We start from the raw sequence: 25,103 nt of genomic DNA on the forward strand, positions 1-25,103 counted from the left end.
GCGCGGGCTCATCTGGTTTGAGCAAAAAGCTCACTAGCTTGGACCCAAGGTCGCTGGCTCCGAGCAAGGGGTTACTCCATCTGCTGAAGGCCCCCAATCAAGGCACATATGAGAAAGCAATAAATCAATAACAACTAAGGTGCCGCTACGAAGAATTGTTTCTCATCTCTCTCCCTTCCTGTCTATCTGTCCCTCTCTGACTCTCTCTGCAAAAAAAAAAAGGATATGATTTTGGGGTGACAGAATGAACACCTTGGGACGATTCTAGGAAATTAATTGATTGTTTTGAAAATTGACTGAAACAAGAAAAAAAAACATTTCTTCTCTCTTGCCATTCTTCTTGACTATGAAGATATGCTATAGTAATATCTCAATCTGACTATAGAGGTAAACTTCCCTGCTTTGAAGGACCTAGATTACTAGATTAAACTCACCTGGATAATCCAAACTATCAAGGTTCTTAAACTAATTATATCTGCAAAGTCCTTTTTGCCAGCTAAGTTAATATTTTTGCAGAAATATGGAATAAGGACATAAACATGTTTAGGAGGTGCAGGGAAACATTCTGCCTATGACAATTTAGGCAATATATATTTTTGTGATATCTATTTTGCCAAATGCTTGTATAGGCATCCAGCTTAATCTTAGTTGTTATAAACATAGTCCTTTATGATACTTTCATTTTCAATTTATTCATGTTTTTATGTTTACAGTTTTTTTGTAGGTAATATGTAGCTGATTCTTTTATGTGCAGACTGAGGATCATTGCCTTTTAATTGGGCTATTAAGCATATTTACATGTAATGCAATTATTTTTCTATGGTTAGGTTGAAATTCACTACTGTCTGTTCCTTCTGGTCTTTGTTCACTTTTTCCTCTCTTTTTTGCCATTTTTGAATTGATTAGATTATATATTTTATTTCATTTTCCCTATTAACTATTTTTTAATTTAGTGGTGGTTCCTTTATGATTTATAGTACACATCTTAAACTTATTACATTGTCTTTAAGTACTATAACAGCACTTTACATAAAGCATAAGGATACTTAAAACAGTAGTATGCTTCCTTTCTTTCCTCTCCTAGTCTTTGTGCTATATATTATACATTAAACTTCTACATGGGTTTTAAACCTTGTGCTTCATTGCTGTCATCTTTTAAAACTGTCATTGTCATATAAAAAAGTTATATAATAATAAATGATCTTGTATATTTACAAAAAAAAAGTGGAATCTAATTAAAGATTCTATAAGCTTATCCAATCTGAAAATAACAGTAAAATTTAATTCCAGGATCCTTTCTGGATGACATCTTATCAGACTCATTATCTGGGACCCATATAATCATGGTGGGATGGTGTAACCCTTTTGGGAAACATTTTCAATTTCATTTTAAAAATTAATTATTTTTTGATCAAAAATCACCCATTGATTACAGAAATTACATGTTCATTGGAGAAATTTTGAAAAGCACGAAGAAAAATGTATACAGAATAAAATGAAAATCATCTCAAATTAAACCAACCAAAGAAATATCATTGTAAATATTTTGGCATATTTCTTTCCATAAATTATTTTTCATAAGTCTTTAATATTTGAATTATACTGCATACATTCTTTTATGGCCACTCATCATTTGAAGATTTTTCAACTATTGCTCATGAATTCAAAGAATATGACAATGGCTGCCCAATATTCCAACACATGAAGATTCATGACAATTTATTTACCCATTCCCCAACTGCTGGACATTTAGACTGTTTTCCTGGTTTTATTTTTATAAATTATGCTTGCTGAAGAGTCCTGTGTCCTGTATATGAACCCTTGTCTGTAGATCAGGGGTTGGGAAACTTTTTGGCTGAGAGAGCCATGAATGCCACATATTTTAAAATGTAATTCTATGAGAACCATACAATGGCCCATGTACATTATGCATTATCCAATAAAAATTTGGTGTTGTCCAGAGGACAGCTGTGATTGGCTCCAGCCACCCACAACCATGAACATGAGCAGTAGGAAATGAATGGATTGTAATACATGAGAATGTTTTATATTTTTAACATTATTTTTTTTATTAAAGATTTGTCTGCGAGCCAGATGCAGCCATCAAAAGAGCCACATCTGGCTCACGAGCCACAGATTCCCAACCCTTGCTCTAGCCTCACATTTGCTCACTCCCATGCAGATGAGAAGCAGGGAGTGGTTTCTAAGCAACCCATCAGAGGGCACCATTAGCGTGGAGTGGCTTAGTTAACTTTCACAAAACCAATGTTCCTACCAGAGGAAGCTTTCCTGTCCAACCTAGCACCTCATTACGCCATCTTGTGGTGCTTTATAACTGTTCTATGCGCACTTAACCTCCACCCAGACCTGGAGCTCTGTGAAGCCGGGGTCGCTGAATAAAGCCAAGTTTCCATCATTTTCATTTTTATTCTTTGTTTTATATAAATATTTATATAAATGTATTCTTTTTATATTAATTACTCTCAATTTTTTAGTAGTTTTTAAATTTCTCTATATTCTATTGCATCTGGCAGAGGGGCTAGTTTAGAAACCTGACCACCGCCTCTGTGGGAGGGGTGACGAAGAGCAATGCTGACAGAGGAAAACCTGGTGAAAGAGCTGAGGACAAAGATGCCAGCTCTGAGCACTCCCCTTCCTGAGGCCAGTTCTGCAGCTTCCTCTCCCCAAACCCCAACCTCCCCGCCCCTGCACCCGGGTTTACCCCGGTTTCCTCACTCTACCAGCCAGTGGTTGATAAAGGAAAATACTCAAGATAACATTAAGATCCATTGAGATGGGCCCCAAATCACAGCCCTAACTTCCAACTTGCTGCAAGCCTGTGCACTTTAAAATGTGTCACTTTTCAATTCAAATGAATCTGTCATTTGTAACTTTTCTGCTAGTTTATTGGTTGGAGAACATTTTGGGTAACATGAGACAACCAGGGGTGGCTGGAGGCAGGGAGGATCAGGTGCTAGAATAGAGGGCAGCCATTTTTCCTCTTTCTGATCTCTTAAGGTTTCTCCCAGCTGTGTGGCTTATCTCTGTGATGCTCTCAGTAACGTTACCGGTAATTCCATAACTGACTACATGTTGGGCACCAAAATAATTGCTTTTTGAGCCTGACCGGTGGTAGTGCAGCGGATAGAGCATCGACCCTAAACATTAAGGTCCCCAGTTTGAAATCTCAAGCTCCCCACTTGAACATGGGGTTGCCAGCTTGAGCATGGGATCACAGACATGCCTCCATGGTCGCTGGCTTGAGCGTAAAGGTTGCTGGCTTAAAGCCCAAGGTCACTGGCTTGAGCAAGGGGTCACTGACTCAGCAGGCGTCCCCCAGTCAAGGCACATATGAGAAAGCAATCAATGAACAACTAAGGTGCCACAACCATGAATTAATGCTTCTCATCTCTCTCTCTCCTCTCTCGCTCTCTCCCTACCTGTCTCTCTCTCTCCCTCTCTCTCTCCCCCTAAAAATCAATAATAAAAAAAATAATTACTTTTTGAAAAGTAAGGTCATTTGATGGCATGGCAACCCACTGGCGCAATTCTCTCACTGAACTCCCCACAGCTCCTTTCTTGTACCTACCGCTTACTGAGGACTCTCAGGATGTACTGTATGTGTCTAGATTCTAGCCGAGCTGAAGCGTGGCCACATTCAACAGCCACCTACTAGAGCAATCCATCTCAATCATAGCTTTCTCGTGGCATTCTCCCATTTGCATGGAACCCTGGCACCGTGTTAGACGGCTCTTCCTCCCCCCACCCTCCTCCGGCCTCCATGAGTACCTGCACCACGCTGTTCCCAGCGGTGATGGTGGCCCGTCTCCACATCCGCCTCCTGGTGGAAACCTCGCTCAGCAGCTGGGCCAGTTTGCGCTCCATCTCGGCCTGGAACACGTCATTCTGGAGCTGCTTCTCCACGACGCCCAGGAGGACTGCAAGGAAACGAAGACACGCACGGGGCCCCCAGAGGAGTTCGCCATGGAGGAGAAAAGGGTGCGCGTGGAAGAGACATTAGCACAGGGTTCCTCTAAAATGCCAGTCCCTAGGGCCGTGATTGTCAACCCTGTCATCTCACGGCACACTTAAACGACTAAAATTCTGCAATATATTCTTTGCCAATTTGACCAAAAAAAAGGGTATAATTTTGAGTCATTCACACCAGATAGTTATTGTTGTCATTTTTTTTTTTTTCCTTTTCTACTTGACAATCTAAAGGAAAAGAAATCAGGACCCCCGACCATGGAGTCAGGGGCATGTTTTTAAAATCCCGGCAGCACAGGGGTGGAAAATCGCTGCCCTAAAGAGACACTAGAGGGGAGAAAGCGAGGGAGGCCCCAGGAAGTGCTGACTATGAGTCTGAGAGGCAGGTCCAAGCTCCACATGGTGCAAAGACTGGTGCCCACAAGTCCAAGGAGCTGCTGTTGCCCTGCAGGGGGCTTTGGGGCCTACCCAAGACCCTGCACTTCTTTCAAAATTTCTGGAAATGCTTTAAGTTCCTATCTTATCTCGATTCCTCAACTGAGAACCATGTCTTCAGACATCTATCTGCTTGTAAGCAAGATTATCTAAATAGACGATCAGATTTTCTTTGCAGCCAGGACTGACTCAAATCCCTCCTGAGATAGGATACCGGGTAAGTCAGTTCACTGCTATGAAAACTACCTGGAAAATGAGCTCCCCCCCCCCCGCCCCCCAGAGGGCCGCTGCAAAGAGGCGGGGCCTTTATGTGGAATGCTATAGTTAAGCAAGGAGGATTTGGAGGTATAGGAACTGTGCCTGGTGACAGTCACCACCCCACATGATTCCTCCCCATGGTCAGTTCCTCATTATGCTGCTCACAACACTGGGCACTGGTGAGCATACCCCCCCCCCCGACACTTTTGTGCTCCAGGTTAGACAGTCTTACTCCACAAGGCCATAGCCATAAACATCTGACTCGCACCCACAAGACTTTTAAGAGAAGCTTCTCACTTGCTCACCATGTTACCTTATTTGTCCTTATAAAACCAAACAAATCAGACTTTCAGAAAAACATAAGAGATCCTCACTTCAGAACGTCATCCTGCTCCAAGTCAGAATGGTGTCAATTCCTGTCAGACTGCCCGCAACCTGAGGTATGAGTTTTGGAGGAAGCCAACCCTTTCTGTGCCATAGCTCAGCGGGACCCACGTCCACAGCCCAATCTGAATCTTGCTCATTCGTTCTTGGCCAAGAATTTAAGGTACCCATTGCCCTGAATTTAGGGCTGAGAGACAGGAAAGGCGGTGTCATGCTTAATAAGCCCGCACAGACTTCTTGTTGCTTATGGTTCCCAAACATGACATAAGTTAAACATACCTGTTCTCACCCAAGAGGATTTCAACAGCTGAGAGAGGTTGAGCTGTGGGTACTGGAAGGCTAGAGAAAGAAAAGGGTTAGGGAAGGAGACAAATTTATTATTATTTTTTTTTAAATATGTCTGCAACAAAAAGGACAGGGTTCTAGGAAACACTGGGTAAGTCACAGGACATTGCCTTTCCTATATAATGTAGTACCAAATATGGAAGAAGAAAATGCCGGACTGGTGAGCAGGTGCGGACAGTAAGCGGTACCTGAGCATATTGGTCTCATGGAGAAAGAGGGACAAAAAGAAATAAAGGGCTCGCTCAGGTGAGATCGTGAGACACAGCTTCCCAGGGTCACCCACAGGTTCCCCTTGGAATGACACTGTCCCGGATCAATGACTTTCACCCTGTGTTCCTCAGAGCCTTGGGATTTCCCCGCAGTGACTTGGGGTCAAGCGACCAAAGGTCGACTTGTGTGCGACTGTCCTGGCGTACACAGGATGTCCAGCATATTATTTTATCCATACCTGTGCGTACATAACGGAAAGTTGCTCAAAGTAAATAATTTTTTTCCTGCCTATTGCTGCAGTTGATGAATTATTTTTCTATTTAGCTAACAGTACACTGAATACATTAAGAATCATTAGACCACTTGGCTGTTCGATTCTGGAAAAGACTTTGATTTTTCTTTCTTTTTTTTTTTTTTTTTTAACTTGACCAACTCTGGAATCTACTGGGGATATTTTGTTTTTTGTTGTTTTTGTTTTGAAGTAAATGTGTCTTCCACTCCATTTGTACTGTGACTCTAATTTCCAGGAAGAAAAATTTTGTCTTTATTATTCTTTTCTTAAAATGTATACGAAATAGGCCCTGGCCGGTTGGCTCAGTGGTAGAGCGTCAGCCTGGCGTGCAGAAGTCCTGGGTTCGATTCCCGGCCAGGGCACACAGGAGAAGCGCCCATCTGCTTCTCCACCCCTCCTCCTCTCCTTCCTCTCTGTCTCTCTCTTCCTCTCCTGCAGCAGAGGCTCCATTGGAGCAAAGATGGCCCGGGAGCTGGGGATGGCTCCTCAGCCTCTGCCCCAGGCGCTAGAGTGGCTCTGGTTGCAACAGAGCGACGCCCCGGAGGGGCAGAGCATCGCCCCATGGTGGGCAGAGCATCGCCCCCTGGTGGGCATGCCAGGTGGATCCTGGTCGGGCGCATGTGGGAGTCTGTCTGACTGTCTCTCCCCGTTTCTGGCTTCAGAAAAATAAAGAAAAAAAAAATGTATACGAAATAAAATTCCCTCTTTTTGGTGCCCAGTTTTATGGGTTTTGACAAATACGTAGTCATGTAACCATCACCACAATAAAGATATAGGACAAGATCAATATCCCCCAAACTTGCCTTCTGCTACCCTTTTGTGGTCTAGCTTTTCTCACACCCTTCACCCCTGGCAACCACCGCTGGATCTGTTCTCCGCCGCTCCGGTACTCACGTTCGGCAATCTGCAGCACCGGGTACCCCAGGTAGAAGCTGAACTCCACCACACTCAAGTTCCTGAGCAGCTCGCTCACGTGGGTCCCATTACAAAACCCCTCTGTGCCTTTCACAGCGAAGACGATATTCACCGGGCCCCGGCGAGGACCCACCCGTGAAGAGCCCATCGTGATATTCAAGATCTAAAAGAAGAAAGTCAGAATCAGCTTCTAAAATAAATGAAAAAGGTCCAATAAAAGCTTGATGATTTTTCTCTCTCTCTTTTTCTTTTCTTTTTTTTCAAAAAGGGGGAATGTTTCTAAAGGAATGGCAACAGGCTTCAATGACCTGGTTCCCTTTCACAATACTTCAAATCCTCAGGTTACTGAAAATGTTTTTTTAAACTAATTATTTTATTTATTTATTTATTTATTCATTTTAGAAAAGGGGGGGAGAAAGACAGAGAGAGAAGGGGGAAGAAGCAGGAAGCATCAACTCCCATATGTGCCTTGACCAGGCAAGCCTAGGGTTTCGAACCGGCGACCTCAGCATTCCAGGTCGATGCTTTATCCACTGCGCCACCACAGGTCAGGCCTGAAAATGTTTTTTACATTAAGTGATGAATTGAGCACCCCCTTCCATCCCAAATCCCACAGAAATAAAAATGAAGAGGAACGGAAAAGAATAAATCCACAACAGCAGTGAGGATAGAAGAAAACCTGAGATTCTGTCAAATTTCTGGAAAACGGAGAGAGCACAGAATCATGTTGATGTAAACCAGAACGGAGGGACCAAGACCCAAAGCACACACAGGCACTGACCACAGTGGGGCTGAGAGCCGTTCACTCCCGAGGGGCCCAGGGCGGGCTCCACCTTCTGGATCCACAGGAAGAGAGCCAGCCGCCATAATTAATTAAAGGTTCTGTGCCAAGGAGCCAGTCAATTTCCTCCCTCTTCCTTCCTCTCTAACCGCCACACCCAGGTCTACACAGAGGTGCTAACAGCAGCCACAACTCCACCCATAAGAGCCCCAAGCACTGCTCCCTAAAGACAATGAGCACCCTGTCTCAGAAGACAGGTTTGGTCCTTGAGCAAGGAGATGGGTTGATACTGCTCACAAGACACAAAGAAGGAGAGAAAATGAAAGAAAAAGCAGCTTTGCATGAAAAAAATACACTAACGTGCATCACTTCAGGGTACAACATCCTTATGCACTGGGGCCGGGGTCCTGGTCTGCCTGCCTTTGACCACTCACAGCCCAGGAGAGAAGCCCACGGCGGATACAGCTACACTCTGCCCCGTGCCCAGCGCTCCACTGAACCTCCCATCAGGACACAGGGCTGACATGGAAACACACTCAGAAGCAGAAGTGGAAAGCCAAATAAGCCACCAAAATTAACCACCTGCTCCTTCATTCTAACAACCAGCCAATCAATGATCTCCAGATGTTTGCAGAAAACTAATGGCACGAAAGCAAAAGACCGAGATCCACACAGTACAATGGCTGCAGAGAAAACAGAGATAACTTGGGAAACAGAAGACAACTTTCAAAAACCTCTAATGTCCCCAGAGACTTTCAAGGCGATATGACATCCTCATGCAAGGCAGTCCTGCACCATCGCAGGAAAGGCTGAAAGAGAGAAGGAGCAGAAAACAATGGGAAAAAATGATGGCCTGACCTGTGGTGGCGCAGTGGATAAAGCGTCGACCTGGAATGCTGAGGTCGCTGGTTCAAAACCCTGGGCTTGCCTGGTCAAGGCACATATGGGAGTTGATGCTTCCTGCTCCTCCCCCTGTTCTCTATTTCTCCCTCTCTCCCCTCTCTCTCTAATAAAAATGAATAAATAAAATCTAAAAAAAAAAAAAAAAAGGAATTTACATACCTTTAAAGAAAATGATGGCTAGAAGAAACTTCAATAAAGGGTCTGAGTAACATAGTAAACAGAGCTGAAAAGTAAATCAGAGACTTGGAGGACAAAGCTTAGAAAATCTATATAAATGAGGAACTATAAAAGAGATTAAAAACATAAGAAAAAATATAAGAAAAATAAGAAATATGACGAGTGAATCCAGGAGCACCAAAATCTTTTTTCTGTGAACTTTGGGAAGAGAAAACAAAGATGATGGAGGAAAAAAGATCAAAGAAATATAAAAACACTGGCAGTTTTCATACATTGCATACAAAGCCTGTTGTTCTTTGATTAGTAGCTCTAGTCCCTGTTTTTTATTTTTTTTATTTTATTTTTTTTAAGAATTTTAAATTTTATTTATTCATTTTTTTTTTAGAGAGGAGAGAGAGACAGAGAAGGGGGGAGGAGCTGGAAGCATCAACTCCCATATGTGCCTTGATCAGGCAAGCCCAGGGTTTTGAACCGGCGACCTCAGCATTTCCAGGTCGATGCTTTATCCACTGCGCCACCACAGGTCAGGCTAGTCCCTGTTTTTTAGAATGAAGTGTTTGCCTTTCATTGTATTCCATATGAAACATTAGTGTATGTAGGCATTCTCCCATTGGATCTACTGTAAGTTGATATGGTTTCTTTCTAGAACATTCTTGAACTTCCAGCATATGTTCTTCTCTCCTTAGCTCCACTATATCTGAGATCCCTGATCACCTGTTCTGCTACCATGGGGAGAGCTCAGCCCGATCCATGTGAACAGACCCTCCTCCATTTGAGGAATTTAGCAGGAGTGAGGCGTATCTTTATTTTTTATTTTTTTTTACAGGGACAGAGAGAGTCAGAGAGAGGGATAGATAGGGACAGACAGACAGGAACGGAGAGAGATGAGAAGCATCAATCATCAGTTTTTCATTGCAACACCTTAGTTGTTCATTGATTGCTTTCTCATATGTGCTTGACTGTGGGCCTTCAGCAGACCGAGTAACCCCTTGCTCAAGCCAGCGACCTTGGGTCCAAGCTGGTGAGCTTTTGCTCAAGCCAGATGAGCCTGCACTCAAGCTGGCAACCTCAGGGTCTCGAACCTGGGTCCTCTGCATCCCAGTCCAACGCTCTATACACTGCGCCACCACCTGGTCAGGCATGAGGCATATCTTAAATGTTATGAACCTAGTGTGTTTTGAAAGGCTAACACGTTTTGTTCCATCCCCACGCCATGCTCACCTGTACCGTGAGGTTGTACATGCCCGGGTGGTGCTTCCTCACTTCAGAGAGAGCAATCATCAGGCCTTTCTCAATGCGCTGGGTGAAGTTGCAGAAGCCGGTATCCACAGTGGGAGGCACGAACTGGAGGACTGAAAGACAGACAACAACCACAGGCCCATGAATGAGGAGCACCTTCAGCCTCAGGTAATAAAAAGAGGGAGGAAGAGGATGGAAATCAACCTACTCATCCATAAACAGGATTGACTTCTAGGAAGTATTCTTTTTAATGCCTGTATCATGGAAATGTAGAAAGCCAGCTCTACATGAATGAAACTATGCAATGTGAAGGTGATGTATATATGTGTTATAATCCTTATCTTTTAGAGACATAGTGTTGGTAAAATAAGTTTATAATATGATATATATGTTTGCTCACTTATAGTTTGCATTGGGTGTGGGGGACAGGCTGTAAGCAGGCAGGGTCCTTATAGCCTAAGGCTTAGTTTTAAGACTGAGCTTTTCCCCACACTCTTGACGTTGCATGATGTGGGGTGGTGCATTCTTATGAGAAATCCCATTTATGCCTCAGATAAGTGACTTTGTATCAGAGACTTCCTTGTTTGTATATTGGATTAAAGGTTTTGATTTCTATTCTATAAAATGGGGCAGAGGAGCCCATGCTGTAGGAGAGCAGAGAAAGAACACGTGGAGGAGAGGAGAAGCAGCCAAGATGGTGGAGTGCTGAAGAAGAAGCCAGTTTGTGCAGAGTTTGTGCAGAGAGGAGGAGATGGGGAACAGAGGTGAATAAGGCTGATGAGGTAGAACCTTTGATTCTAGGAATCTCAGATAAGTCAGTGGCTTTGGGAGCCCTGAATGGAAAGGGAAGTGTTTTCCCACTGTGTGTATTTCTTGCCCACCGGATGCAAGCTAGGTTTAAAGCTAATGGCCCACCAGTTCTTGGCTCCATTGTTTCATTACCGTCTGTCCGAATCAAATGCGAACCTGCATGGGCCAGGCGGCTGTGATGGTGGCCATGGCTACTGGCTTTACACATAGGCTGAAATATTTATAAATGAGATGACAGGGTATCTTATCAGAATAACGTGAGATATTCTCAAGATCCACCCATGCTGTTGCATGGATGTGAAAGGAGTTCAGAAATGTCAGACAGAAAAAGCAACAAACCATGTGATTTCACTCATATGGATACAAAACTAAAAGCAATAAATGGACAAATAAGAACAAACAAACAAAAACTCAAAGACACAGACACAGTGCAATATACAGACGATGTAGCATAGACATGTACACCTGAAATCTATATCGTTTTTATTAACCAATGTCACCCCCAATACATTTAATGAGCAAAACAAAAACAAAATGTGACAGCAGGGAATGCGGCTGGGGGTACGAATGTAACAAAGAGGTAAAAATTGTTAAAACTGTAGAGGGGGGGCTATTACATTATTCTATGTACTTTTGAACATACTGGAAATTTTTCCATAAAGTTTCTGAAAATTTGTAATAAATTTTTTTAAATCCTCCCCAAATTTTTAAAAAACATTTTTAAAAAAGTGAAATTCCATTTATAAATCCAAACCACTGTAGTTAGTGTTCTCACCTGTCTGCACTTGGAACCTGGAGTCTGGCACCAGGAAGGAAGGTTTCACAGCCAGGATTAAAGGAGTCTGGTCACGTACAAGTTTACTATTTATAAGCACATTTATGACTGATATTGCCGTGTAGACGAAAGGTCCAGATGTTACCAGAAAAGTAAAGTCAGCGAATAGTTCATAAACCTATGAAAATTAAGGAAACAAAAGATAATAATTATCAAAGTATCAAATCAAAGTACCATCGACCAAATGTACAGGAAGTTGTATTGAGCAGAAAAATAACAAAGTAAAAGAATAAACAGCTAGTTTTGTTTTGTTTTGTTTTGTTTTGTTTTTTCATTTTTCCAAAGCTGGAAATGGGGAGGCAGTCAGACAGACTCCCGCATGTGCCCAACCAGGATCCACTCGGCATGCCCACCAGGGGGCAATGTTCTGCCCATTTTGGGGCATCGCTCTGTTGCATCCAGAGCCATTCTAGCGCCTGAGGCAGAGGCCACAGAGCCATCCTCAGCATCCGGGCCATCTTTGCTCCAATGGAGCCTTGGCTGCAAAAGGGGAAGAGAAAGACAGAGAGGAAGGAGAGGGGGAGAGGTGGAGAAGCAGATGGGCGTTTCTCCTGTGTGCCCTGGCCAGGAATCGAACCCGGGACTCCTGCACACCAGGCCGATGCTCTACTGCTGAGCCAAACAGCCAGGGCCTAGTTTTGTTTTTTATTGTTTTAAAGAATTCTTATGAGTTTATTGGAGCCAAACTGACAACAACTGCCAGGAAGCAAAATCTCAACAGATTGAGAAAATGCTCCAGAAAATGACAGGTTTACCGTTTATTTTATACATCAGAATCCAAGGGGCCTGACCAGGCAGTGGCACAGTGGATAGAGCATGGGACTGGGATGCGGGGAACCCAGGTTCGAGACCCCGAGGTCTCCAGCTTGAGCGCGGGTTTATCTGGTTTGAGCAAAGCTCACCAGCTTGGACTCAAGGTCGCTGGCTTGATCAAGGGGTTATTTGGTCTGCTGTAGCCCCAAGGTCAAGGCACATATGAGAAAGCAATCAATGAACAACTAAGGTGTTGCAAGAAAAAACTAATGATGGATGCTTCTCATCTCTCTCCATTTCTGTCTGTCCCTATCTATCCCTCTCTCTGATTGTCTCTGTAAAAAAAAAAAAAAGAATCCAAGGGGCCTGACCAGGCGGTGGCGCAGCGGATAGAGCGTCGGACTGGGATGCAGAAGACCCAGGTTCGAGACCCCGAGGTCGCCAGCTTGAGTGCGAGCTCATCTGGTTTGAGCAAAAGCCCACCAGCTTGAACCCAAGGTCGCTGGCTCCAGCAAGGGGTTACTCGGTCTGCTGAAGGCCCGCCATCAAGGCACATATGAGAAAGCAATCAATGAACAACTAAGGTGTTGCAACGAGCAATGAAAAACTAATGGTTGATGCTTCTCACCTCTCTCCATTCCTGTCTGTCTGTCCCTGTCTATCCCTCTCTCTGACTCACTTTCTGTCTCTGTAAAAAGTAAATAAATAAATAAATAAATTTTAAAAATCATGATCATCTCATTCTGTTAAAAAAAAAAAGAAAAAAAAAGGAATCCAAGGGGAAGACAGAAGGGGCTACATGGGATTCACTGGTGATGGATCAGGGAGGCGGGAGAAAGCAAAGTAGAGAAATCTGTGGAACAGGATAAAAAGTAAAAGAAATAGACACACCCTTCTTTCACATAGGTGGGTAGAGAAGAGTAAACAGTTAACAATTAACATGGTAATAATAACAATGAGAGGATCTGTGTTCTGTGCTCTGTTATCAGCTATGTTATCTTACATGCAAATAAGACTACAGACCAGTTCAGTTAAGATGAAGACTGACCTTTGTTAGGGAAAAATATCACCCCAGGACATAACTACCCACCATGAACTGCTTTTCCTTAAACAGTTTTAATTTCAGACTATAAGATGTGGTTACTTTAGGTCTGAGTTTGTTAAGTCCAAGAGCTAGTTTTAAATGAAGGGCTAGTAGTGTGCTTCACAGTCAAAATTTTATTTTAGTAATTGCCTTTACACATCTGCTAACCTTCTCAAAAACAGCACAAAATTGCAAAAGCAAGGACAGCCAGATAAAATAGCCAGCAATATGAGCTGAATAAGGAGTTCTAGAGAATTCAAGGTGTTTGCTGAATTTAACTCACATATAAAGAAATGGTTATTCTATTGAGCAGGGCTGTCCAAGGGAAATATGTGAGTCATGGATGCAATTATAACATTCTAGCAGCCACATTAAAAAAAATTTTTTAAGTGAAATTAATCTTAGAGACATGTTACTTAACCCAATATATCTGACATATTTCAATGTACCTTATTAGTGAGATATTTTACATTCCTTTTTTTTTCCACTGTCTTTAAAATCCAGTGTGTATTTGGCACTGATAGTCCCCTTCAACTCAAACGAGCCCTATTTCAAATACTCAGTGGCCACTTGTGGCTTATGTGTCATGCTGGGAAGGTACAGGGTCTACAGTGTGGCTTCCGGATTCATCAGGGGAGAGAAGGCATTAACACTGTGTCCACCATAAAATATCTGGAAATTTCTCTCTCTCTCTCACTGAAAGCACAGGATCATGCATATGCATGCTCTCTAAAAACTAATTTAAACTCTAAACCAAGTCCTTTCCTGTAAATCAAGAGAAGCACAATCGTTACAGTCATCACCCCAAACTATGGTCTTGGAGCCCCTTTGTTCTAATTCTGCCAACACATCCCTCCGATGGACTAAACTGGCCCACTCTGGGTGAGGAAGGGCTTCCCTGATGTTGGGCAGATAAAATGTATTATGCTCACTTTGTTAAAGATGACGCTGCCCACGTGGAGGCCGTTGCCTAGGTGATATTAATGTGTGTTGGGGGCAGGCTGTGGGCAGGCAGAATCCTTGTAGCCTGGGGCTTGGTTTTGGGATTAAGCCTTTCCCACCCTTTTTGATGTGGGGTGGTACAATCCCATCATGCCCCAGATAAGTGACTTTGTATCAGAGACTTCCCTATTTTGTATATTGGATTAAAGGTTTGGATTTCTACACTATAAAATAGGGGCAGAACGGGAGTTTACGCTTTTGGTTCCTGAGATTAGCATTAGAGAGCAGAGCAGAGAAAGGCCACGTGGAGGAGGCCAGGAGAAGCAGCCAAGATGGCGGAGTGTTGAGTGAGAAGCCAGTTTGTGCAGAGAGAAGGAAGGAGATGGGGAACAGAGGTGAATAAGTCTGGTGAGCTAGAAACCTTTGATTCTAGGAAACTCAGATAAGTCAGTAGCTTTGTGAGCACTGAATGAGTGGGTTTTGGAGCCCAGTGTGTGTTTTTACTTGCCCGCCAGGTGCAAGCTAGGATTAAAGCTAATGGCCCACCAGTTCGTGGCTCTGTTGTTTCATTACCGTCGAATCCAATGCGAACCTGCACTGGCCAGGTGGCTGTGATGGTGGCCGCAGCTACTGGCTCTCCAGTGACATTTGAGAGGAGATCCAAAGGACGAGCAGGTGCTCACCAGGGGAAGAGAGGGGGGAAAGGAAAGAGAACGGTCCACAACCACTGTCACGGGCCTCCACCTGGGCTCCACACCGGACTCTCCACCGCAGAGACCCACCTTGAGCTCCACAGCACGGTTGAAGTGGATCCTCAGCACCTCCTTGATGGACGTAATGATGTACTCCTGCACGGCTCTCCTAGCCAGCACTGCCAACCAAAGCCAACACCAAAAGCAGGTTAGTGTCATCATGAATAACACAGGCGTCACACTACTAGACACCAGGGTAGAACCTGTATTGTGCCAAAGTGTGGTAGCGGCTCCAAAATTTAGTAAAATGAAGCCCCAATGAGGAGCGAACAGTCGATCTGGAAGGCATCAGGTCAACCAGGCACAGCATCAGTTCAACATGCTAAGAAAACACTCAACTCTGCCCCAGCGGGTGAGACCAGAAATCAGACTCTGTGGCCCAGCCAGGGGACAGAGCATGGACTTCTCGTTTTCAACCAGTGTCAAGTTCCTTCAGCACCTCATAAACATCATAATGAAACGATGTTACTCAAGGACCTGCTGAATTAATCTAAACAGTCCCCACAGCCTACCACCGTAACCCCTACCTTCTTGAATTAATCGGAGTAAGATCTAAAACTGCAACATTGCTAAGTGGTAGAGCGTCGGCCTGGCGTGCAGAAGTCCCAGGTTCGATTCCCGGCCAGGGCACACAGGAGAGGCGCCCATCTGCTTCTCCACCCCTCCCCCTCTCCTTCCTCTCTGTCTCTCTCTTCCCCTCCCGCAGCCAAGGCTCCATTGGAGCAAAGATGGCCTGGGCGCTGGGGATGGCTCCTTGGCCTCTGCCCCAGGTGTTAGAGTGGCTCTGGTAGCAACAGAGCAGCCCCCTGGAGGGGCAGAGCATCGCCCCCTGGTGGGTGTGCCGGGTGGATCCCAGTCGGCGCATGCGGGAGTCTGACTGTCTCTCCCCGTTTCCAGCTTCAGAAAAATACAAAAAATAAAAAAAATAAAAAATAAAACTGCAACATTGGGCAATGAGCCCAAGAATCTTTGGGAAGAAAGAATCATCAACAAACAAATAGCTTATGATTTCTCCAAATATCTACAGTTTCCCCAGAGCCAAGAGAGATGAGAAAGAGCTCCCGAGGAGGCCTGGGGTCAGGCTGGCCCTGGATGGGAAGGGCAGCCCCACCCCACCCTGGTTTCGTGTGGTCAGTGCCTTCCTAAGAGTCTGTCACAGATCAATGGAGAGTGCTCTTACTTTTATTACAGAGCTCCCAAAAAAGCACCCTTTCAGAGGACAAAAAATTACCCAACCCGCTCTTTCTTTCTCTACTATATAATTTAAAAAGAAAAGAAACCCCAAGGTCAACATCTAAATGAAGATTCTAAATGAGGTGATACTTCCTGTGGGTCAAAATTATCACTGAGAGCGAAAGAGGGCCCTCATCTCTGCTTTAAAATACCACGTAACAGTATAGATACTTTTGCACAACTCGGCACATTTACTAAAACTGTTGAAGTATGCGTTTACAAGTGGGTGAATTTGACCCCAAAACGTTTTTTAAAATGCATGGGTGCCTAACAAAGGGCATCAAACTCATTAAATGTATGTCCTATATAAAAGTTAATTCATGCTAGTAGACCTGATGTTCTTAGAAACATTCTCAAAGGGTTTCTATTTCTTTGTAGAATAAATTCTAAAAGATACATTGTAAGTATCATACATGTGAAAGACTCCCAGCGATAAAGAGATAAAGAAGCCTTCCATAGTTCTTTTAATAAGCTTCATGTAACTAACCACTATATAGCTACTATGTAACAATTCTGTAGGAAGGAAGAGGAGCATCCTGTCTATTAGAAACTCTCTGCCTGACCAGGCGGTGGCGCAGTGGATAGAGCGTCGGACTGGGATGCGGAAGTACCCAGGTTCGAGACTCCGAGGTCGCGCGCGGGCTCATCTGGCTTGAGCAAAGAGCTCGCCAGCTTGGACCCAGGGTCGCTGGCTCCAGCAAGGGGTTACTCGGTCTGCTGAAGGCCCACGGTCAAGGCACATGTGAGAAAGCAATCAATGAACAAACTAAGAAGTCGCAATGCGCAACGAGAAACTGATGATTGATGCTTCTCATCTCTCTCTATTCCTGTCTGTCTGTCCCTGTCTATCTCTGCCTCTGTAAAAAAAAAAAAAAAAAAAAAAAAGAAACTCTCTGCTCCCTCCTCTGGACTACTGCAGTCTCAAAGATGAAAGTTCAACACTTTGTCCCAACCTCCTCTCCTGCATAATTACCACATCCCATTACATAGTCTAATTACCAGCCAAGCTGAATGTCCGTGGGCTGCCCAACCGCTCCACCTTCAACCTGGAGGACACATCCTTTCAACTTCAGATGACAGCCTTTCACTCATCCTTTAACCTGACCTCCCAGTCACATCCTTCCAAACCCATCCCTGATCATTCCGAATAGTCATTCCCACGGAGCTCTGCTTCAACCCTCCTCACTCAACACAGCTTCCAAGAAAACTTGGCTCAGCACCCGCCCTATTCGACTCCAAGCTCTTTCTGAGATGGGACCACGTCATTCATCTCCACAGAGCTCTTAAATCATCTAGAAGCTCTTCCCACATATTCAGTGCTCCATAATTATTTGTCACATGAATTAACAAACGGTTGTCTCATTTGGGGAGGGCAGAGTTGGGAGCGCGAAGGCTTCCGCTGCTCCCATCCCTCTCGGAAGGTAACAGCACCACCCTGGTGAGCAGAGGATGTGTGGCCCGTGTCAGTCGGCATGGAGAACAAAGACGAAGCATATTCTTCTTCCTCCTTCCCCACCTCCACCTTTCCGTCTTCCCCCCTCCCTGTCCACTCTACCCTTCTTCTACCTCCCCTGCCATCTTCTTCCCCTCTGTTCATTTCTACCCCTCATCCCCAGCAAAATCAACACACAGAGCCAGGCTGCTCATCAGTAGTGTGTTGTATGTAAGGACATACGAACAGGTCACAAGACTTCATGCACGCCCTGTCATTTCTCATAAAGAGCAAGTTGAAGGGTCTGACCAAGTAGGCCATAGTCACTCGAATGGCACAGACATGACAGCAAATGTCTTCCAGTTTCAAGGGAAGATGCCACTTGTCAGCCGGTCACTCAGGTCTGTCTCAACCATGTCTTCTAAGCACTGACTGACTGGGTTATGAGTTCCAGAGACACACATCCTAGCAAAAGCTTCTACGGTTTGCTTAAATCTTATATTTGCTCTTATTGCTACTTCTAACTACTAAGCAATACTCAGTAAGTGCTCCTATTACGCCAGGCACTGGGTTAAGTATTTTATATGCCCCAGCGCATTTAAGTGTCTACAATAACCCAATGAAGTGGGTGCCACTGGCATCTTTGTTCAATCACGGAGGAAACTGAGGCCTAGCAAGGCAAAATACCCAGGTGAAGAACTCAGAGAAGATCAGCAAAGGAATGAGGACCACTAACCCAGGAGGTCTCTGGATCTAAAGCCTACATTCTTTGCCACAATGCTGCAACGTCACACAGGAAGCTTGTCATACAGCACCTTAGAAAGATCAGAGCGATGGACAAAGCAGGGCCTTACCAGTTGTGATCAAATAGGCATCTGGAACTGTAATATCGCACACGTACGGCAACTTGGTGGTGACCACCGCTGGTGTGGTGACCACTGCTGGAGTGGTGACCATTGCTTCAGGAGCAGGGGTGGACGTCGGATGAAGGGATGGCAAGGGAAGAGCCACGCTGCTCTCCTGGGGGTTCTGACCGTCGGGCCCGCCGTTCGGGGTGATGCCAGCGTCACTGTCAGGGGCAGCAGCTGTGTTAGACACGCTCGGTTCGGTGGAGCTGTTTAGCAGCCAATCCGTGGGAGTGAAAGGTGGGCCCACAAATATTGGCTCTGTAAATCCAGGTGAGAGGCTCACTTCGGAGACAAATGAGGATGCCGATGACGGGGACACAGCAGTGACTGACTTCATGGTGGTAGGAACGACTTCAGAGAAAGAAGATAAGACAGACGTGTGACCACCCATAGCACTGGCGTCCCCAGCAGAAGGGGATGGTGTCAGAACGAGAGGCGATTCCATCAGAGTGGGTGTGGCATGGAACGTCATCAGAAGTGACACTGTGTGAGTCCCGCCGGATGAAATGTCCAGGCTGGGCTCAGAACTGGAGGGCGCCCGGGCGGTGACTGCCGACTCACGGGAGGCGAGCGGGAACTCGGAGGAGGAGGTAGTGGCGGTGACAGCTGAGGTAAGAGGCGCTCCAGCATCTGCCGGGGGGGTGGCTGGCACTTGGGAGAACTTGGGAGACTCAGAGTGGAAGCTGGACAGCAGCGATGTTCCAGAGTAACCAGGCAGAAAAGTGGATGCGTCCGGATGAAGGTCTGGACTTTGCCAGAGCAGAGACACATCAGGGTCTGTGGAACTAGGAACAGAAAGCTGAGATGACTGTAAACCAAGAGCGTCGGACAAGGGAAGCGTCTCGGCCAAGGTAGAAAAGGCCTGAGAAACAAACGTTGACAAGTCCCCCGACGTCAGAGACGGAGAAGCAGGTCCTTCTGAAGAAAAAGGGGCCCTGCTGCCAAACCCCAGTGGTGGGGTTGAGAAAAAGCTGGAAGCAGACTCGGAAACACTTGTGTGTGTGCCACGTTGGGAAAAACTCCCAGGTTCTCGGCTGGGGAGAAGGGAAGCCTGTTCCAACGGGTCCGAACCATACGACGTAAAAAGAGCTGGGTCTCTGGTGGCAAGCCATGGTGTGTTTTCGTTTGCTGTGACAGAGAAAGATGAGTCAAGGGAAACACTGGCCGTGAGCGAGGGGAACACAGCTGTGACCCTGGAGGGCAGTACTTGAGTTTCGATGACAAAGAAGGAGCCAGAGGAAGCAGTACCAAGTGGCACGGGTAGGGACGGGCGGCCCTGGGAAGGGTGCACGTGTGTGGTCAGGACACGGTGCATGTCCGCCTCAGCTGAGGGACTGAGGCTGGTTTCCGACACTTCCACAAACCGAGAAGAAAGTGGTACTATTGGTCTCGAGGGGAAAAGTGTATTGTATTCTTGAGGGTCTTCCTCAAACTCAGAGAAGTCCGCAACCAGGCTGCTCAGTGGAGAGGCACTGCTCACATCCGACAGGGTCATGGTCTCAGCACCATCCCCCGACCCCACTTCTTTCTCCGTGAGGCTCGTTGACAGGTGCCGCGGTGACGCAGGAGCACAGGACACGCACCACGTGTATGGTCGGAATGAGGATGCTGAGCTCCAGATGTGAGTGTCGTCCGCGTGACTTGGTGCCACTAAAGTGCCGGGCGGTTCCGATGCCCCCCTGGAGTTGCCGGGAAGAAAGAGGTCATAGGAAACATCAGGTGACGGAGTAGCAAAGGACACAAATGCAAGAGGAGTTGAAAACCAAGCTGAATTTACGCTGCTGCTGCTTCCAACAGCAAGGACTGTCTCAGACACAGTTGTAGGAGGAGAAGTTCTTGGAGAGACAGCTTCTTTAAGACTCTGATTCTGAGCTGTGGTCACACCAGGGTATCTGTCCGTACCTGCAGCCAGAACATGCTCTGGAGGTGCTGAGACCTCCCCTGAGGTGGGAAATGGCTGTTGAGTGAGGCCACCGCCTAATGGCTGAGGCACTGAAGACATTGAGCTAAAAAGGAGGATTCCTACACCCTCTGTTCCTAAAGTCGTGATCTCCAGCCAAGTCCTGCTTGACAAGTGCCCATAAGGTTCAGTCGGATAAAGCACCAAATTCCTACTAGGAGTTGGCATGAAGCCCTCGGAAGTGAGGAAAGTTGACCGGAAAGCACTGACATGATGAAGGGGCTCAGCAGGTGTTGTTGGAGGCCATGTTCCGTCTGGCCAGGCTGATGTCACTTCTCCCTCTTGTGACACAACGATGGATGCTGATGGAGTCCGCACGGCGTCTGACGTTCTCCCCGGCAGCCCTGGCGGGCTGACTGTGACATACTGTAGCGGGGAAGCCACGCGGGAGCTGGTCCACGGGGCTTCTGGCAGAAAGTTATCCATCTCGTCATCACCTACGCCCACCTCGTTGCTCGCCGACGACACGGGATTTGCCACAGAGACGCTGAGATCCGTTGCACTTTGGGTCAGTCCTCCTTGGTTAAAAAAGGCTGTATCAAAAGTCGTGGCGGAGGGAGGTGACAGGATGTGGAGAGGACTGCGTTGCCGGGACGCGGGGGCAGTTTCTGTTAAGGCCACGTGTGCAGCGCTGTGCGCGGTGCTTGTCAGCAGGAGCTCCGTGGAGGAGGAAGAACGGTTGTGCTGTTCCAGGGAGAGATCATCTACAAAGCAGACAGAAGCTGGGTCAGTGGCACGGCCATGCGAGTTGCACTGCTCGCCGTTTGATTCCCATATAAAAATGCACTCTTTTCAACAAAGACCCAACTCACTGTGAATAGCCAAGATTCACAGACGTTAAACAGCTCGTTGGAAGCCAGAAGTTGCCAGCATTACTGTCACAATAATACCTGCAAATATTCACAAAATTGAGCTCCAGCTTTACTTGTGTGTGCGTGTGCGTGTGCGTGTGTGTGTGTGTGTGTGTGTACACGACAGCATTTTTTCCTCTTCCCAACATCGCCACAGAATACTGGCAATAGAGGAGGCTGTAGTCCATTCTCTCTCGTTTACCCCATGAGAAAGAGAGGTTCAGAGAAGGTAACTAAATCAATGACATACTCAGCCCACACAGAAGGGGAGCTGGAATCTGAGGATAAGCCTGTCTTCACTCCCAAGTCCACCTTTTTTCTCTTCTAAAGGAGCTGGCTCTTGAGAGAAATGAACATGACAATTCTGACAGTATCACTCACTCCTCAGGTAAGAGAGTTTATCAGTTTCCTGGTGAGATGACCTTACACTCAGGCCTCAAGCTACCTCCAGGCTGGGCTCCCACCATTCCCTGCCTCCCTGAAGTCTCACACTTACCTTCCCAACTCTGATCTGGCCACATGAGCCTCCTGAAATTCCCTGAACCCAAATTCTCTCACACTCCGTACTTCACACATTCTTGTGCCTCTTCCTAGAATGCCCTTCCCTGGTTCTTTTCTTTCTTTCTTTTTTTTTAAATATTTTATTTATTGATTTTACAAAGAGAAGAGATGGAAGAAATGAGAAGTATCCACTTAGAGTTGCTTCACTTTAGTTGTTCATGGGTTGCTTGTTGTATGTACCTTGACCTGGCAAGCCCAGGGTTTCTAACTGGAGACCTCAATGTCCCAGGTCTATGCTCTATCCACTGTGCCACCTCAGGCCAGGCCCCTTCCCTGGTTCTATACCTGGATGATGCCTACTAGTCCAGCAGGTACAGGACAGACACCACCACCCTCCTCAAGTTGGATTAGCACCTCTCCCTAGCTTCTACTGCCATCTCCCCGGGTATCACGCCCCATGGAAGTCAACCGTCTATTCCTTACACTGTGACTTCATGAGGACTTTGTGCAGATATTCTACAAAATGTCTCTCCAGCCTGACCAGGCAGTAGCACAGTGGACAGAGTGTCAGACTGGGATGTAGAGGACCCAGGTTCGAGACCCTGAGGTCGCCAGCTTGAGCGCGGACTCATCTGGTTTGAGCAAAAGCCCACCAGCTTGAACCCAAGGTCGCTGGCTCCAGCAAGGGGTTACCCGGTCTGCTGAAGGTCCGTGGTCAAGGCACATATGAGAAAGCAATCAATGAACAACTAAGATGTTGCAATGCGCAATGAAAAACTAATGATTGATGCTTCTCATCTCTCTCTGTCCCTGTCTATCCCTCTCTCTGACTCACTCTCTGTCTCTGTAAAAAATAAATAAATTTAAAAAGACGCCTGCTGATGTCACTTGTAGGACAGAGTTTCTTTAAAAAAAAAATGTCTCTCCAAGTTAGGAACTTATACTGTTTGTATGATCTGAAAACATACGTGCTGCGAATCATAATTTAAACTGGACTAGGTCCCCAGTGCCTGTCAGAGGCTAACATAAACCATCTTCAGAAGAACATACTCTCAAACCAGGCATCAGAGTACACTGCAGCTAGAATTCCAACAAATGACTGCAAAACTTAAAATTACAAAACATATAAGGAAATTAAGTACTATGAAGAAAAGTTAAGGGAAACCACCCAAAAGGGAAAAAAATTAATCCCACACAAATAGCATCAAATCTGTAAAGATCTCAGCTACCGAAATTATAAAAAATATATTTTTTAAGTATGTTAATTCATTCAGAAGAATAAAAAAGGGAATGAGTAAGGAGCAAGAGACTATTAAAGTGGCCAAAAAGACCTGAAAAGATACAAAGAACATTTAGAAATAAAATTATATAATAATTTATATATTTAAACTCAATATATAATAAACAATAAAATCAATTTAGACAGTGCTGAAGAGACAGTGAACTGGAAGACAGATTTGAAAATTACTAAGAATGGAGCACCGAGAAACAAAAAAGACGAGAAATATGAAAAGAGACATTAAGAGACATAAGAGACAGAATGAGATAGTCTAACATACATTTGATCTAAGTTTTAAAAAGAAGTGATAGAGGGAATTGGGTAGAGACAATATTCAAAGAGATAGAACTAAGAATTGCCCAAAATTAATGAGACATGAATTCTTCAATTCGGGAAAACCAAGAAATTCTAAGCAAGGTGAATGTTTTAAAAACCTATACCTAACACACATGAGGATACCATAGAACACCAAAGACAAAGAGAAATTGTAAACGCAGCCAGAGAACAGGAAGAACAGTTACACTATCAGATACCTATTATTTCACAGTATTAGAAACCAACTGACAGTAAAATAAAATATTCAAAGTACTCAGAAAAAATATCGGACATCTTAGATTTAAATAACCAGGAATACCGTTTGCTAAAATAAGGACATTTTTTTGGAAACAAGGATAGTTCTCTGACTTTATCAAAACAATGTTATCAATGTTACTATAGGCTAATTGATATAAACAAGAGTTAAGTTCCTGCAGCATCTCACCAACATAACAAAAAGACATTGAACAAAATAGTGTTATCTGAGGACCTTCTATACTTCAAGAGGAAAAGACAATTATCCCAGAAGGAAGATCTAAAAAGAAAGAATACAGAATAAATGATAAAGATAGTATTGTTAAATCTAAACAAATTTTGATGGTATAAGTGAACAATAATACTATGTAATTGGTGAGGTTGCAAAGGACATAATGTAGAATTAAAATAGCTTCTTACAATCACACAGAAGCTGAAAGAGGGGCAACCAGAGTTATTAGTGACTCACTAGCAGAGATGGAAACCAAGAGTGAAGACACAACTCTGAATAAATTGTGTGTATATATACTATAATTCGTAAAAGATATTTAGTCATATATTTATACAGATAAAATATTTCTATTGATAGTTGGTTCCATTAGCATCTGAAAGTCACAAATTTATGCCAGATAAAAACTGCTTACTTGGAAGGGTCATCTCCCTTCCTACATAATATCTTTTTTAAATGAACAATAAAAGAAAACCGTTCCCTAGAGATTTTAATTTTTTTTTTTTTTTTTTTTTTTTTTTTTTTTACGGAGACATAGAGTGAGTCAGAGAGAGGGATAGACAGGGACAGACAGACAGGAACGGAGAGAGATGAGAAGCATCAATCATTAATTTTTCATTGCGCGTTGCAACACCTTAGTTATTGATTGATTGCTTTCTCATATGTGCCTTGACCGTGGGCCTTCAGCAGAGTAACCCCTTGTTGGACCCAGAGACCTTGGGTTCAAGCTGGTAGGCTTTTTTTGCTCAAACCAGATGAGCCCACATTTAAGCTGGTGACCTCGGGGTCTCAAACCTGGGTCCTCTGCATCCCAGTCCGATGCTCTATCCACTGCGCCACCACCTGGTCAGGCTTTTTTTTTATTCATTTAGAAAGGAGAGAGGGAGTGAGAGAGACGGAGAGAGAGAGAGAGGAGAGAGACAGAGAGAGAAGGGGAGGAGGAGCAGGAAGCATCAACTCCCATATGTGCCTTGACCAGGCAAGCCCAGGGTTTCGAACCGGCGACCTCAGCGTTCCAGGTTGACGCTTTATCCACTG

At 45.0% G+C, this 25,103-nt stretch overlaps 1 protein-coding gene across 3 annotated transcripts in view; it reads right to left on the reverse strand.

The window, feature by feature from the left end:
- The window catches only part of KIAA1549 (KIAA1549 ortholog), a 132,842-nt gene that overhangs the window by 58,282 nt on the left and 49,457 nt on the right, over nucleotides 1–25,103 (reverse strand). For all 3 annotated transcript variants that reach the window (XR_010729452.1, XM_066262393.1, XM_066262394.1), the window contains exons 2-8: nucleotides 18,622–21,339; nucleotides 15,133–15,221; nucleotides 11,512–11,689; nucleotides 9,909–10,039; nucleotides 6,806–6,989; nucleotides 5,344–5,403; nucleotides 3,790–3,938 (exon numbers count right to left, since the gene is read on the reverse strand). Coding sequence is in view for 2 of the 3 variants with exons in the window: in XM_066262393.1 (XP_066118490.1) it covers nucleotides 3,790–3,938; nucleotides 5,344–5,403; nucleotides 6,806–6,989; nucleotides 9,909–10,039; nucleotides 11,512–11,689; nucleotides 15,133–15,221; nucleotides 18,622–21,339 (3,509 nt within the window). In the remaining variant the exon portion in view is untranslated. The remainder of the gene's footprint in view (nucleotides 1–3,789; nucleotides 3,939–5,343; nucleotides 5,404–6,805; nucleotides 6,990–9,908; nucleotides 10,040–11,511; nucleotides 11,690–15,132; nucleotides 15,222–18,621; nucleotides 21,340–25,103) is intronic.

The sequence above is a fragment of the Saccopteryx bilineata genome, chromosome 2 (genome assembly GCF_036850765.1).
Source record: "Saccopteryx bilineata isolate mSacBil1 chromosome 2, mSacBil1_pri_phased_curated, whole genome shotgun sequence".
NCBI classification, from domain to species: domain Eukaryota; kingdom Metazoa; phylum Chordata; class Mammalia; order Chiroptera; family Emballonuridae; genus Saccopteryx; species Saccopteryx bilineata.